The sequence below is a fragment of the Macrobrachium nipponense genome, chromosome 1 (genome assembly GCF_015104395.2).
Source record: "Macrobrachium nipponense isolate FS-2020 chromosome 1, ASM1510439v2, whole genome shotgun sequence".
Taxonomy (NCBI): domain Eukaryota; kingdom Metazoa; phylum Arthropoda; class Malacostraca; order Decapoda; family Palaemonidae; genus Macrobrachium; species Macrobrachium nipponense.
The window spans coordinates 175955064-175968564 of NC_087200.1; the positions used below are offsets into that span (position 1 = coordinate 175955064).

General features: G+C 36.8%; 1 protein-coding gene across 7 annotated transcripts in view; it reads left to right on the plus strand.

The window, feature by feature from the left end:
- LOC135219869 (aquaporin-7-like) overlaps positions 1 to 8939 on the plus strand; it is a 149740-nt gene extending 140801 nt beyond the window's left edge. For 3 of the 7 annotated variants that reach the window (XM_064257003.1, XM_064257002.1, XM_064257006.1), the window contains one exon: positions 5044 to 8939. In XM_064257003.1, coding sequence (XP_064113073.1) covers positions 5044 to 5079 — 36 coding nt within the window. In that variant the 3' untranslated portion in view covers positions 5080 to 8939. Of the gene's footprint in view, positions 1 to 2065; positions 2181 to 5040 lie in introns of all 7 variants that reach the window. The other 4 variants (XM_064257001.1, XM_064257004.1, XR_010315521.1 and 1 more) reach the window with 3 other exon arrangements.
- Positions 8940 to 13501: the final 4562 nt, after the last annotated feature.

Below are 13501 nucleotides of genomic sequence, written 5' to 3' on the forward strand. Positions count from 1 at the left end.
GAAGTAATTTTGTGCTCTCTCCCATAGAGACGCATTACGTAACCAACACCAAGAGATGGGAAAAGGTCATGCAGAAGTTGCAGACTCGGTCGGAATATTCTGGTGTGCTATTTGTGTACCTTGTGTTTTCACCTCTTTTCGGGAAAGAGAGCTGCATCATTATATATTTATTATTTTTTAAATTGATTTTAGAACGTTCTTTTCACCAATAAGGAAAATTCGCGCCGACATTTAGGTAAACTCCATCTACGCAATCCGGTTATTGGCCAAAAAATTTGCAAACATTTCCTGTAGATATTTTCATTTGGAAATCAAGCAAACAAGCACCAATCAACTTCTAGGTAAATGAAAGCACAATACGAAGACGGAAGATGACTAGTTGAATCTATTTTTATTATTAGGGTTGTCGTTGTGTTGTTCGTAATCCGTAACTAGTATAATGGAAGAGGCTGCAAGTCTGAAACGTAGGCAGAACTGTATAGAATATTTTTCTTAATTCCTTCAGAACTATATCAAAAGTAAACAGAACCGTCGTGGTTTTGAGGAGATTTCAAATGACCTGAGATATATCTTATATTTAATTAAATCTTATATTTCGTTTAAACAAACAAAATCTGATGCGAATCCAAAATACCCAAAAAGTGTCTTGTTTACCTGCATACATTCTCCGAAAAAATCGAAGATTTGTCTGTTTGTTGTTCCTTTGGATGATTAAAGCTCTTATGACTCTAGCTGTCGCTGCAGGGAGACTATTTGTCTCAAAGTTCATCTCTCTCTCTCTCTCTCTCTCTCTCTCTCTCTCTCTCTCTCTCTCTCTCTCTCTCTCTCTAAACCATATTAATTTCCCCTTTTTTGCATCTAATTATCTTTTAATCACGTATCCCCTTTTAGTTCATCCTCTTCTCCCTCTTTCCCTTTTACTCTCATATTTCCACTCCTCTTCTGCCTCCTTTTCTTCTTTCCTTTATTCTCCCCTGTCTCTCACTTCTCGTCTCACTGTTATCCCTCCATTCCCATTCCTTTTTCGTACCTACATCTCCTGCGGAGAATCACGAATCACGCACGGAATCGTCACGATTCCTTCTGCTGCGTGGCGAAAGGCGAGGCGGGAAATCGATGATATTCTGCTATAGTCTAGAGGGAGATTCAGCCCGTCCACTTAGGCTGTAGTTGATACAGGGGACACCCTTACAACTTTCATCCCCTAGTAGGTTTCTTCATCATTTCTATTTCTGCCTATATGTTGTCCTGAATTCTGTTCTCCCTCTCACCTTACTGGATCCCTTATGTTGGCGCCCTCCTCCCTTTTTCTCTCCTCTCGCTGCCTCCTCCTTCAGCCACTCTTCGTACCCGTTCAGCAACCCTTTGCTGTCCCGTGATCCTCCCCTGCCTCCCCCTCGTCCACCCAAGGTCCACCCTCACTGAAGGTAACCTTGACCCTATCGCGGTCAAGAGTTCGATTGCGAAGCTCCTGTCTGTTTGTGTAGTGGCTGCTGCCCTTATTATGTCGTTATCGGTGGACTACGTATGGGTCTTACTGAAGGGACGTTCGTTGTTGCCAAAAGGCGGTCTCGTTAAGGGTTCCTTTCTTCTTGGGAATATACATATACGCATACACACGCTCATCTACACAAATACAAGTACTTGTGAAAAAGTGATACATGCATACATATGAGTATGACAATGACTTACATCGATTTTCTTGGATACAAATTTATTGTATGGTGCTCTTAGCTCAGTTTTATTTCTAGTGCATAAAGAAAACATGTAGATAAATAATATTCCGCAAAATATTTAATATAGGTTTTAAAACATCTCGCAGGTTTTTTTTTTTTTTTTTTTTTTGGCTGAGCTAGTAATATATATATATATATATATATATATATATATATATATATATATATATTGAATTTATTTATTAATTTTCTATTTATTTATGTCTGCGTGTGTATTCATATATGCATCTTGCACAGTATACATATACACATACTGTATACGCTAATGTGTTATTCTTTTTATTATTCTGCCTCTTTTTCAAATCGTCTTTCTTGCCTGTTTCCAAAAGGTTCAAGGATGTGGGTAAGTGACCCCATGACCTTGGCTTGGCATCCGCGTAAACCGGAACTGTGAGAACGCCTTCAACATTCCATGGGGTCAGGTCATCCTAGGTCATCCAAGGGGTCAGTCTTCAGTCATCGTCATTTTTTGTTAGTTCGCCTTCGAGCTAACACACTACCGTCATGGTCTTGAGCACACACAACCACTAACAGTTCTTAGATCGTTTTGCTTTGTAGTTTGCGAGGAGAAGGTGCAGAGCTTTCTGACTGATGGACACATTGCTTCGACACCTCTTCTGTTCCCTTCCTGTCCTGTTCATTATTTTCTTCGTATCGAATACTGTAAAGTCTAGGTATTACTGTCTATCAATTTCACTGAATTTGAGTTCATGCAATAAGGGAGAATTCTGAGGGTTTGCAATATAGAGGAATTCAGAGTAGAATTCTGAGTTATTGCAATCTAGGAGAATTCTGAGTGATTGCAATACTGGATAATTCTGAGTTATTGCCATATGGGAGAATTCTGAGTTGTTGCAATATTGGAAAATTTTGAGTGATTGCAATATAGAAGGATTCTGAGTTATTGCAATACAGGAGAATTCTGAGTGATTGCAATCTACGAGAATTCTGAGTTATTGCAATATTGGAGGATTCTGAGTTATTGCAATATGAGAGTATTCTGAGTGATTGCAATACCGGAGGATTCTGAGTTATTGCAAAACGGGAGAATTCTGAGTGATTGCAATCCGGGATAATCTGACTCATTGCAATATAGGAGGATTCTGAGTTATTGCAATATGGGAGAATTTTGAGTTAATGCAATATAAGAGGATTCTGTGTTATTGCAATACGGGAGAATTCTGAGTTGTTGCAATATAGGAGGATTCTGAGGTATTGCAATATGGGAGAATTCTGAGCTGTTGCAATATAGGAGATTTCTTTTTTGCAATATGGGAGAAATTCTGAGTTATTGGAATACGTGAGAATTCAGAGTTATTGCATTATAGGAGATATCTGAGTTATTGCAATATAGGACGCAAAACAAGAAAAAATGAACTGTGGTGCATGAATTTGTTCATTTTTTTCCTTTGCATCGAAAGACTGCAACTTTAAACGAGCAAGTTGGCGTGACCGATGAAACGCACATGTTAGAACTACTCACTTTTCCATGAGTCCATTCAAAATAAATACGATTTTGTAGAAAAGTTGGCAGGGTGAATATGAGTTACGAAAATGGAAGTATCTGTGTATTCTACTTCTGTTCAAGACGAGCAGTGCTGGTAGCAAACCGTTGCATATCTTGAGTCGTTGACCTACAGATGGCGTTTGACGTTACTCCTCTAATTCTCGCGGTGGTACAAAATTAAAACACTGCCGCTAAATTGATGCTATATAGGCATTCTACTTTCTGTCGAAATTCCTTCCGGAGGGTTCCATCAGCAGCGGTAACTAATTAACAAGAAACTGAATATTAATGACCAGCAGAAATGAAACCAAGTTTTAACTTTTGACTAATTGTAATTTTAACGACTATTATTGAGACGACAACAGCGTCAACAAGTATTTGTCAGGATTAACATGATACGGCAATTAACCAACGTAAATTGCAACAGCAAAATGTAAGAACTTAAATGAAATTAATACCTTGAAAGTGAATCAACATAAGTTACAACCAACTAAGCGTTTGTTGGTTGTAAATTGTTACTGATATAACGTCGTTTAATGGATTAAAAAGACTGAAACTAATAACGAATAAGAAATGGAATATTAGCTCGTAATTAAGGATTTAAGTCGTAACTCATCACATTTACTTACTTTAACGTGAGCGCTATATTTTATGCAAGATTGGAAGAATCAAGATTTCGCAGTTTAGCAAATAGCTGTCATCTGTTTCGAAACTACAGGATAATTCGGAAACAAACCTTATTGATTCTATTTCACTTTGCCAGGGTTACTTTTACCATTCTCTGACATCAGACTCGTAGTTATTCTTCGCCAACTTTACATTTATTTTTTTTATCTACAACCCTCCTATTTTCCTCTGCTGTTCCTGTTTCTTCTGCTGTTAAATCGTTTATATTACATTTTCACTAATCTCTGTTTTTTCTCTTTCCCTTTATCTCATTTATATCCTAGTCTATTTTCAATTTATATTTTCCCCTAGTTTCTATCATGAGATTCTTCCGTTTTCTTTCTCTCTGGAAATCACTATATTAATCATTCTAAATTCTTACTTACTCCAGCCGATGCTTTATTGAACGCCCATTTTCCTTCATTTCCTTTGTTCAGTTTAGGTTGTATCTGTGATAGGTAGTACTGGGCGTGCACAATGACTTAGATCAGCACTCGTGCTCACTTATCGCAGATTTCTGTTGGTTCGTTTTTCATTTCCATTCTCCCTTTCCGCGTCGTTCCTTACTTTCTTCCTGTTCCCACTTCTCTTCGTTTCTTCATTTTCATGTATCGATCTCAAAGTTAAGGAAATGTAGCAATCTCTCACCGCTTTTTACCACTTATTCAGAGAACGCATCACCATGATCAGAGCATTTCGCCATATTTTGCATCAGTGTAGAGCTGTGTTCACAATGAAAAGAAGCAACATAAACAAAAGTGACGGGAAACCTTCACGATCATTAAGTACGATTCGGCCCAGTTTTTTTTATATCTTCTCTAGTTAGTCACGAGAAGTCAAAAATTTTTGCCTGTTCATTTACCCACTTCTTGTCATTCCCCCTTCAGACCTTTTTGGATTACTGAATCTCGTCAAATCTCTGAGAAACAAAAGTCTTTTGGTTTTGCATTTGACTTTTGTTTTGACTTTTCATTGTGAACGCGGCAGCATCACGTAACAGAACAGTTATCATAAAGCAGATAGATCTTAAGTTATAGACATTTTTTTTCCAGTTATATCTGTATAAAGATTTCCAGTTCATTCCCGGTTTTAAGTATTAATATGCATGTGTGGTTTTGTCTTTTCCCCCAGCAGCCTCGTCAAAATTCTGAAGCCTATCCATCGTACTAGCAAGCTTGAGTTGCCGGACGCCACCACAAAGTCTGCTGAGGATACCATCGTTGTCGCCATGGCTACAGCATACGGAATTCACGGCTAATTGTATAAATCTTGTGCGAAGTCAGTAAGATAATCGATGTATTTGAACTTTGTAAGTAACAAAATGTCTTGTACAGTTATATAGTGTAATTAAGCACAATGCCACGTCTGTCATGTTTCAAATTGTTGCCAAATTCTTTTGGATGGGTGTTAATTGTAATGATTAGCAAGTTGTCTGTGTCGAAGCATTTAACAGTTATACCATCCGATGGTTGTGGTTTGTGTTACTGAAGCTACAAATTTTATGATAGTATTAAGATTCCTTTATATTAGTACGACATTATCCTTTAAGGTTTTATATCAATGGCATTACTGGCTGCTTTGCTCTTTCAAGAGCACAGGAGTTCAATTCGAGTTGCCCATACAATTGTATTACAATTACTCCGAGATAATTGCAGAACACTTCTGAAAAATCTCTTCGTGGAGGTTGCTGAACACTTCATGATGGCTGTCTTGAACACTTTCCTCGCTGGAGTGGTTGAACACTGCCTTTGCTTCCAACGACTCAAAACCCGTAGCTTTAAGGGGGCTTCTTCGTGGCCAGTTGGTTTCCGTTTTGATTTTTATGAAATCTACAAAAAATATGACAATTTCGTATTATGTAACAATTTGATATATTGTGACATGAGTATAAGGGAGGCGGAGTGAAAAAAAATTGCCAGTAAAACGGCGATTTATATATATTATTTTGTTTATTGCTTTTCGTTAGTCCACCCAGGTATATTTACTTACCAACATAACACTTTCTGAGAGGCCTATTTCTTGAAAGGTTTTATATTTTGGCCCTAACAAATTCACTTATATGAATATTATAATGTTTTTGTTGCAAACATATTACACTTCTTTTCCTTTATTTTTGTTATAGACACATTCAAAATACGACAAATCGTTACCAATAACCAACGTCAATTCATGTTCAGGACGACTTAGATTATGTTTGCATTTGTGATGAAATATTTTCTTCACACTGTCCAACGTTCCTTGACAGCTAGATTACCTTCTTGAGTCACTCATTTCCTGATGTTTTTATAGTAAGAAAATAACACTGGCTTCCGGGATGTCTGCAGTCGGAGGACTCTTTTGGGGACATAAAATTGATGCAGTTCTTGAGAGAGGCCCCACCAATTCCTGCATGGAGTATGACAGAGGAAGAGAAGGAGGGGGGGGGGGGGCACTTTTTATGTATCTAGCGAAGAAAAATCATTAGACCTAACCGTGAAGGACGCAACAGTCCTGACTTTGACATTGGGAAAGTCAGAGACTCAAGAAACACAGAAACAGTGAAAAAGTTCTGGAAACTTGGTATTATTGCCATATTCTGCATGGAAAGTCATGGGATTCCTCACATATAACTCCCCATAAACTCCTCATAAATGGCCTTTACACAATCAAAATCATGCAAAACTACTTTTGCATATTTTCCTCCATTTTAACACAGCATCTTGTCGTCATGTATGTGAGCGCTATTGTGTCTTTCCAATTTTTATATTCTCTTGGATCTTCCTACAGCGACTGTATTTAGCCCCTAGTTATATCTGTCAAAAGTACTTCAGTAACAGAGGGTAAGGACATTTCTTTGAATAAAAAAAAACAGAAAGGTTTCGTTGTTAGGAACTTTGCTATAAAGACCTACTTGAGTTTATCATTAATGTTGTTATATTTAGTGTCATTATCCAACACTGTAGTCAGCCAGTTAATTACCGTCGTGAATTGTTTCATAGTTGAGATATTGCTGGATAAAAGTGGCATCTTGTTGAAGCTTGTTTGAACGCGCTGAGGGAAACATGGAAATGAGTGTTGTGATGTCATTGGATCGAGATACCTAGCACAAGTAAATGACAGTTGGCTTCGGATGAAGGTTTAACAGAAATCGCGTTGTGCAAAGTTCTGCAGGTAGAGACTGATGCATTTAAAAAAAAAAAAAAAAAAAAAAGAGGTTCTCTGAAAATTGAGCAGTACACACTGAGGTGAATGAAACGATATGATATGTCCCAGTTTTCCAAACCTTCCAGAAAAGATTTAGGATGTAAATTCGCTGTACGTATCTTACAAAGCTGAACGAATCTTAGTTCCTCATCATCACTGTTTAGGAGTTTTATATGATGCTTACGTTACATGACATCTAAAGATAAAAAGTAAGTGTTTTCGCCATATTCTTAAAGAATTGACAAAGCTTTAAATGAAATTGTGGCTTAATGTACCGGTAAGTTGACTTCCCGTTACTCTCAGTTCATCCAATAGATATGTAGGTCATGAAGTAGATACTTATGTCACGAGAGATTTCCTGTATGGATGATTCTCCTTATCCACGAAATTGGATTGATCTTAGTAGAATTACTGGAGGTTGATATACCTTGCCATTTTGGCAAGAGCTATCTGGAACATGTAATTAATGCTTCCAAGTATTTTCGGTTGTATATAGTACAGTTAGACGCTGACGACTGGGTGGTCTATGGTAATGGACGAAATCTGTTGATTGGTCACAACAACAACTGCTGAGCAGTCTCAGCTGTTCATACTGAGGGCTGTTCATTAGTCTCAGCAGTAGCGTTTGATTGGTTCTGAGGCGTCTCAGTTTTACGTCACGAGAGTTTTTTTCTGTAGATGCTGTTACCAAGTAGACTCCGCAGACTATTCCAAGAGCCACTGAATAGTCTCATCAGTAGTACTGCGAGGTGGTGCTGTGTGGCATCAGTAGTGATTTTTGGGAGCTACTAAACATTCTTAAGTAATAAGTATCTTGGCTGTAAATGCTGAAGGCTGCTTAAGAGCCTCGTGACTGGTTTTTAGGATGTACTGGAGTCTCAGCAGTAATTTCTGAGCGAAATTACTTACCTTTAGTGGGATTTTCTGAGTTTTCACGATACATTCTGGAAGTTGACGCTGCGCTCTGTAGTCGTCATGGTTTCCGAAACAGTTGCTGCGCTCTGTTAAGTAGGTGTCATTGGTTGAGATAGCTTTTTCACATGGGAGCGTTAAAGTAAATTCGTTGTGTAGAAGTAAACGTATTTTGTATGACTAGTCTGAAAAGAAATATTGTTTAAAATGGTCCCTTTATGACGTATTCGAAAATAAAGTATAGTTATTTTTGTACCTGTTTCTACGTCAGCGTTTTGTACTAAAGTAAAAAATTTGTTCGTACGTCTTGAACTGGACATGTTTACGATACTTGAATGTTATCATATAACGCACTAAGGTATATATTCATTATAGAATGAAAAATTCTATTTTACCTTTAAAAAGTAGGAGAGAACAGACTGCAGGTCATGTATTCTCTAAAATAGAAGTATCACAAACTTTAGTCGGTTTTTTATTTTAAGTCGTCATATAATGCAGTCAGTAGAAGTTCCCAGTGTACCATTTCAGTAACTGTTAAGAATGCACAAGCAGTGCTATAGAGGTTTTAGGGACACCCCTTTAGTAAGTGGAAGTCATAGCTGAAGGAGCCAGTGTCTAAGCAACGTACAAATATGCAAACAGAAACAGTTATTGCGAAGTGGAAGATTCTCAGATAGCCTGTTTAGAACTGGAAAGCTTTGTCGTACATGCGCTGACTTTTTCTCAATTCAAGTATGATCAGAAATATTTTTAGGCACTGGTCATAGCGTATACAACCGTACATACATACATTGGCGTGTATGTATATATATATATATATATATAAGCAAATGATAGGCCTATTATTTTCCTGTGGAAGTCACGTGCATCTACTGTGATTTTTAAGCGTATATATATATATATATATATATATATAATTATATATATATATATATTATATATATATACATACATACGTACATACATACATACATACATACATACAAGGCCATTGTAAACTACTCCATCACGACGATTAAATATGATGATGCACTCCACCATAAAAACGAAGGGAACGCAATAGAATTGCAGCTCTTCATCTGTTTCAGCAGTTCCGCCCTCCATCAGGCCTCTTCCGGGGAACTTTACTGGATTAATTTCCCTGAAGGAGGATGCTGGATGAGGGCGAAACTCTTGCACACAAATGGAGACTCGTCTTTCCATTCTTCCACCTTTTTTTTTTTTTTTTTTGTTTTTTTTCGTTCTCATACTGTATATGTACATACATGGGCCACTTACTAGGACTGCAGCACAGTATTTATTTTGAATACGTTTGAGTATATAACAGTTTTTTGTTTTCACCTCTTCTGTAGCTGTTTGGAAAGATTCCATTGAATTTTGTACATGTAATGTAGGAATTTCCCGTATTGTTCACACTGCAGTTAGTTATAAGCACCATCAATTTTCTATGTAAAATCTGGATGTTGTAAATGCCGCACAAATGTTATTATTTAATTTACCTATTATTATTTTTTGTGTTTTGTTATACAAGTAGAACATTATTTCCACGGACATTAAAGGCACAAGTCGCTCACATCCGTAGGATTTTTGTAATGTTGCAATTTGTTTCGTCTTTGTCTGTATTTTGTGACTGTAAACTTTTTCGAACAGATATTGCCAATGTCTGGCATTTCTTTACATACGTTGACATAGTATTTTTCCTATATAACTTGATATATTACTGTAGATCTCTCCATTATTCTAATGCACTAGCGGATTCAGAAAAAATTCATGGGGGCACCAGTTTTCATATTATATATATATATATTATATATATATATATATATATATATATATATATATATATATATATACATATATATACTATAATCTATATAAATAATTATAAATATAGTAGATTATATATATAGACTATCTAAATAGAAGTTATGAAATGGACAGCAATCGCCTGTTCTATCATGAAATATCGAGTCCATTATATTATCATAATTAAGAGTATTGTTATTAGTATTGATTTTATTATTTTTTCTCAAAATATTATTATTTCTATGATAATTTTTTAGAAATTCTTCCCCATTTCTATATCTCTCATTTATGTTACTCTCTAAATCTTCGATATAATTATATTGTCTTTTTTTTTTATTGGGGGCACGTGTCCAGAAAAACAGAAAAAAAAACGGATCAGCTAGTGTTGTAATGTCTGTATTTTGCTACACTTAACAAATTTGTAGTGGTCGTTTTAATGTCTCCACCGACCAGAAATGGCAGAGTCTTACAACAGCTCTTCTTCATCAGCTTCTATTATTATAGCATCATACTATTTCGTCTCCATTTTTTACATGTATTATAAAACTTGAAAGGACATTACGATTTCATAAGATATCTTTGTGTAATATAATTTGTGAATATATGCCGTTTTTTTATTCCACCCTATAGTCCATGCAATAAAAAAAGCTCTGTTGTGTACATAGTGCTTTTTGATATTTAGATTATTTCAGATTTTCAAGGTTAATCTCTCTTATTCCAGTCTGGTACAGCTGAAACAAACTGTTTTTATCATATGATCAAACAACGAAAAGAGAGTTTTCTTGTTTAGATATGAAATACTGCTATCATGTGGTAACGATTTCACCCCAAAATATGGGGAAAAGTCTGTATATAGACAGATTGGGGCATTGCAATAAAAGAAATGATTTTGATCTGGAACGTCAAATAAAGCAGCTGCCCCGTGTTTCAGCAGGTGTCCAGGCATGGCAGCGGTTTTGGTATCGTCCATAAAAAGAGAATCCTTGCAGTCGTGATTGATTTTGTACACAGGCTGGCTTTAAGCAAGAAGTTGATTTAACCTTAAATTGTGGAGGTATTTTAAAGGCGCACGGTGATTGTCTCATTGTCTGATTGCTTGCTGTTAGTACAAATAATATTGCCATTTGAAATTATCATTCACTGAAGCTAAAATGTATAAACTGAATATACTAATTACAATTATGCAATATTGCATCGTATCCAGTATTAATTTTAAGAAGAGATGGATAATAATGAATAAATAGATTTTATGAAAAGCTGTAGTCCTGGGTGTTAAACGTTTATCCATCAGAAAATAAGTTTAAGTTTTCCTGGTACGTACATACGTGGTGAATTATAGGGCAATGAAAAACGACGGCATATTTGATGTCTAGTAAATATCGGACGTAGAGAGAAATAAGGGGATTTTGAAGGTGTAGGGCTAATTTAAGACGATTTGTTTTTTTATGAAAAAGTCCAAGGGAAGAAATAGTAGTAGAAGTAATACTAGTAGTATTAGTAATAGAAGCACCATTAATCATTAATTAGGGTTACTACCATCAGTAGCAAACTAATATCAACTGTTGCAATAGTAGTAGTTTTATGTAGAAGAAGCAGTAGTGACCGGTATTGTGTCAGTATCCGCACGTTCCGCTGGTCATCTTTTCTGTTCATGCGTTGAACCGCGATCTGATTTTTCTTCAATTTCTCTTCCTTCTTACGCCCGTCGTCCACTTCCGCTCTGGGACCCTCCCCCCTCTCGCCTACTTTATTTGTTTACTCATTATTATCTCAAAGCGTGATACGGAATAGAAACGCGGTGTGATTTATTTGTAATTAACTTTGAATTGCAGTAGTACATCAGTCTTGAAGTGCATATCTGGGCAAGAAAATGAATCTTTTGTACAATCTCGTAGAACTTGGGATTGTTGCCACGATAAAGAAAGTTAACAATTCTAATCCCTAAGCAATTCTTGAAGCTCCTCAGTGGCGTGATCGGTATGGTATTAGCCTGCCACCTCGGTGGCCGCGAGTTTGATTCTCGGGCGTTCCACTGAGGTCCTCGTTTGAGATATGTGTTTCTGGTGATGGAAGTTCACTCTCGACGTGGTTCGGAAGTTACGTAAAGCCATTGGTCCCGTTGCTGAATAACCACTGGTTCCATTCAACGTAAAAACACCATACAAACAAACTAAGCAAGTCTTATCGAGATCATTCTTTATAATTTATCAGCCTACTTATTTTAGATATTGGGAACTACAATCATGTTTTCCCGATCAAAGTCTTTCTGGCAGATATCGCAATATAAGATAAGCATTGCGAGCTCTTTCATCCTCGCCGTTGTCCCTCAGCGAAGGGCACCGCTGCCTTGATGCGTCTTCTCCAGTTGTATCCATCTGAGCATCTTCCTTCGCTAAACCTTTCTTCACTTTATCCAGGCCCGTCCGTACCCAGAGTTTTTTTTAGAGGTGAGGGTCGTTTTTCCCAAAACTGGACCTTTTCCTCTATAAATATCATTGCATATATATAAGTACATACAAGATGAAATACTTGAAAATAATATTCTAGTTATATTAAGTAGAAAAATTGGGTATTTGGTGTACGCCCTTCTACCCGATTAGATGTTATTCAAAGTACTGACTTTGGTTAACAGAATTTTACATATACTGTTGAAAGTTTGCTCTGAAATTCAAGAATATCTCTTCAGTTTTATTGATTGATTCATTTATATGTCAACAAGAGCATGCATATTACTTTATTTGTTATGTTATATACTTTGACCTAACAAAAATCAATAATTATTTATCACTTTGTAAGTGCAGTTCAATGAAAAGGATAGTAACAGAAAATGTGGATTTCCAGACCCATCCCCCTTCCCCCTTCCGCACAGGCCTGTTATCAGCCATCTAATTCTTTGCTTTCCTCTTGATCCTATGTCCCTAACAGGTTCCACCCGAGTCATCTTGACTCGCTCCTCATTCATCTTTACACAAGATCATACCATCTCATTCTCAATACTGATCATACCGGTAATCTTGACCAACTCGGGCCGTCTCCTGTTTCGCTTCCCAGCCTCTAACGCTTGGGGTTTTTCAACCTTTTTCCTTCCCCCTTACCCTATCGGGCATTTGTAATGTCAGTATTGTGCCCACCTTCACTTTCTATAACGTGGAAAACAAAACCAACTCTGGAAAACATTCCATTCTGTATATTTGTAAGTACTGTACAGAAGGGAAGAAAGTAAGTATATAACTCTCCTGACATAACCAATAATATTGTAAAGATAAAAAATTCCATAAAAAAAATAAAGAATTTTTTTTATAATTATTTACCTCTGGGTATGCAGTAAATTTTCAAGGTTATGGTACAGAGCTATAAAAACAAAATGTGATATTATTACATCAACTGCAAAGGGAGTCAATGAAATTGCTGAAACTGTTTTTCATTATCCATCCTTGTTGGCCGAGGAGCAGTTTTTGCTAAATTTAGCACATAGAAGGTCGGCATCTAACAATCATTCGAGTGTCATGGGGAGCGCGAACACCCTGGGGTACGCTACTCCCACAGCGGGTACGCTTATCCCAGGTAGAAAACCCCTGCTGTAACGCAGCGAGATCCCCAAAACCCACCTTGGCATCCTCATTTCTGGTCGTTCCAGCTTCTGAATCACTTTTCACAAATAGAGTGGAATATTCTTTTATTACAAAGCTAC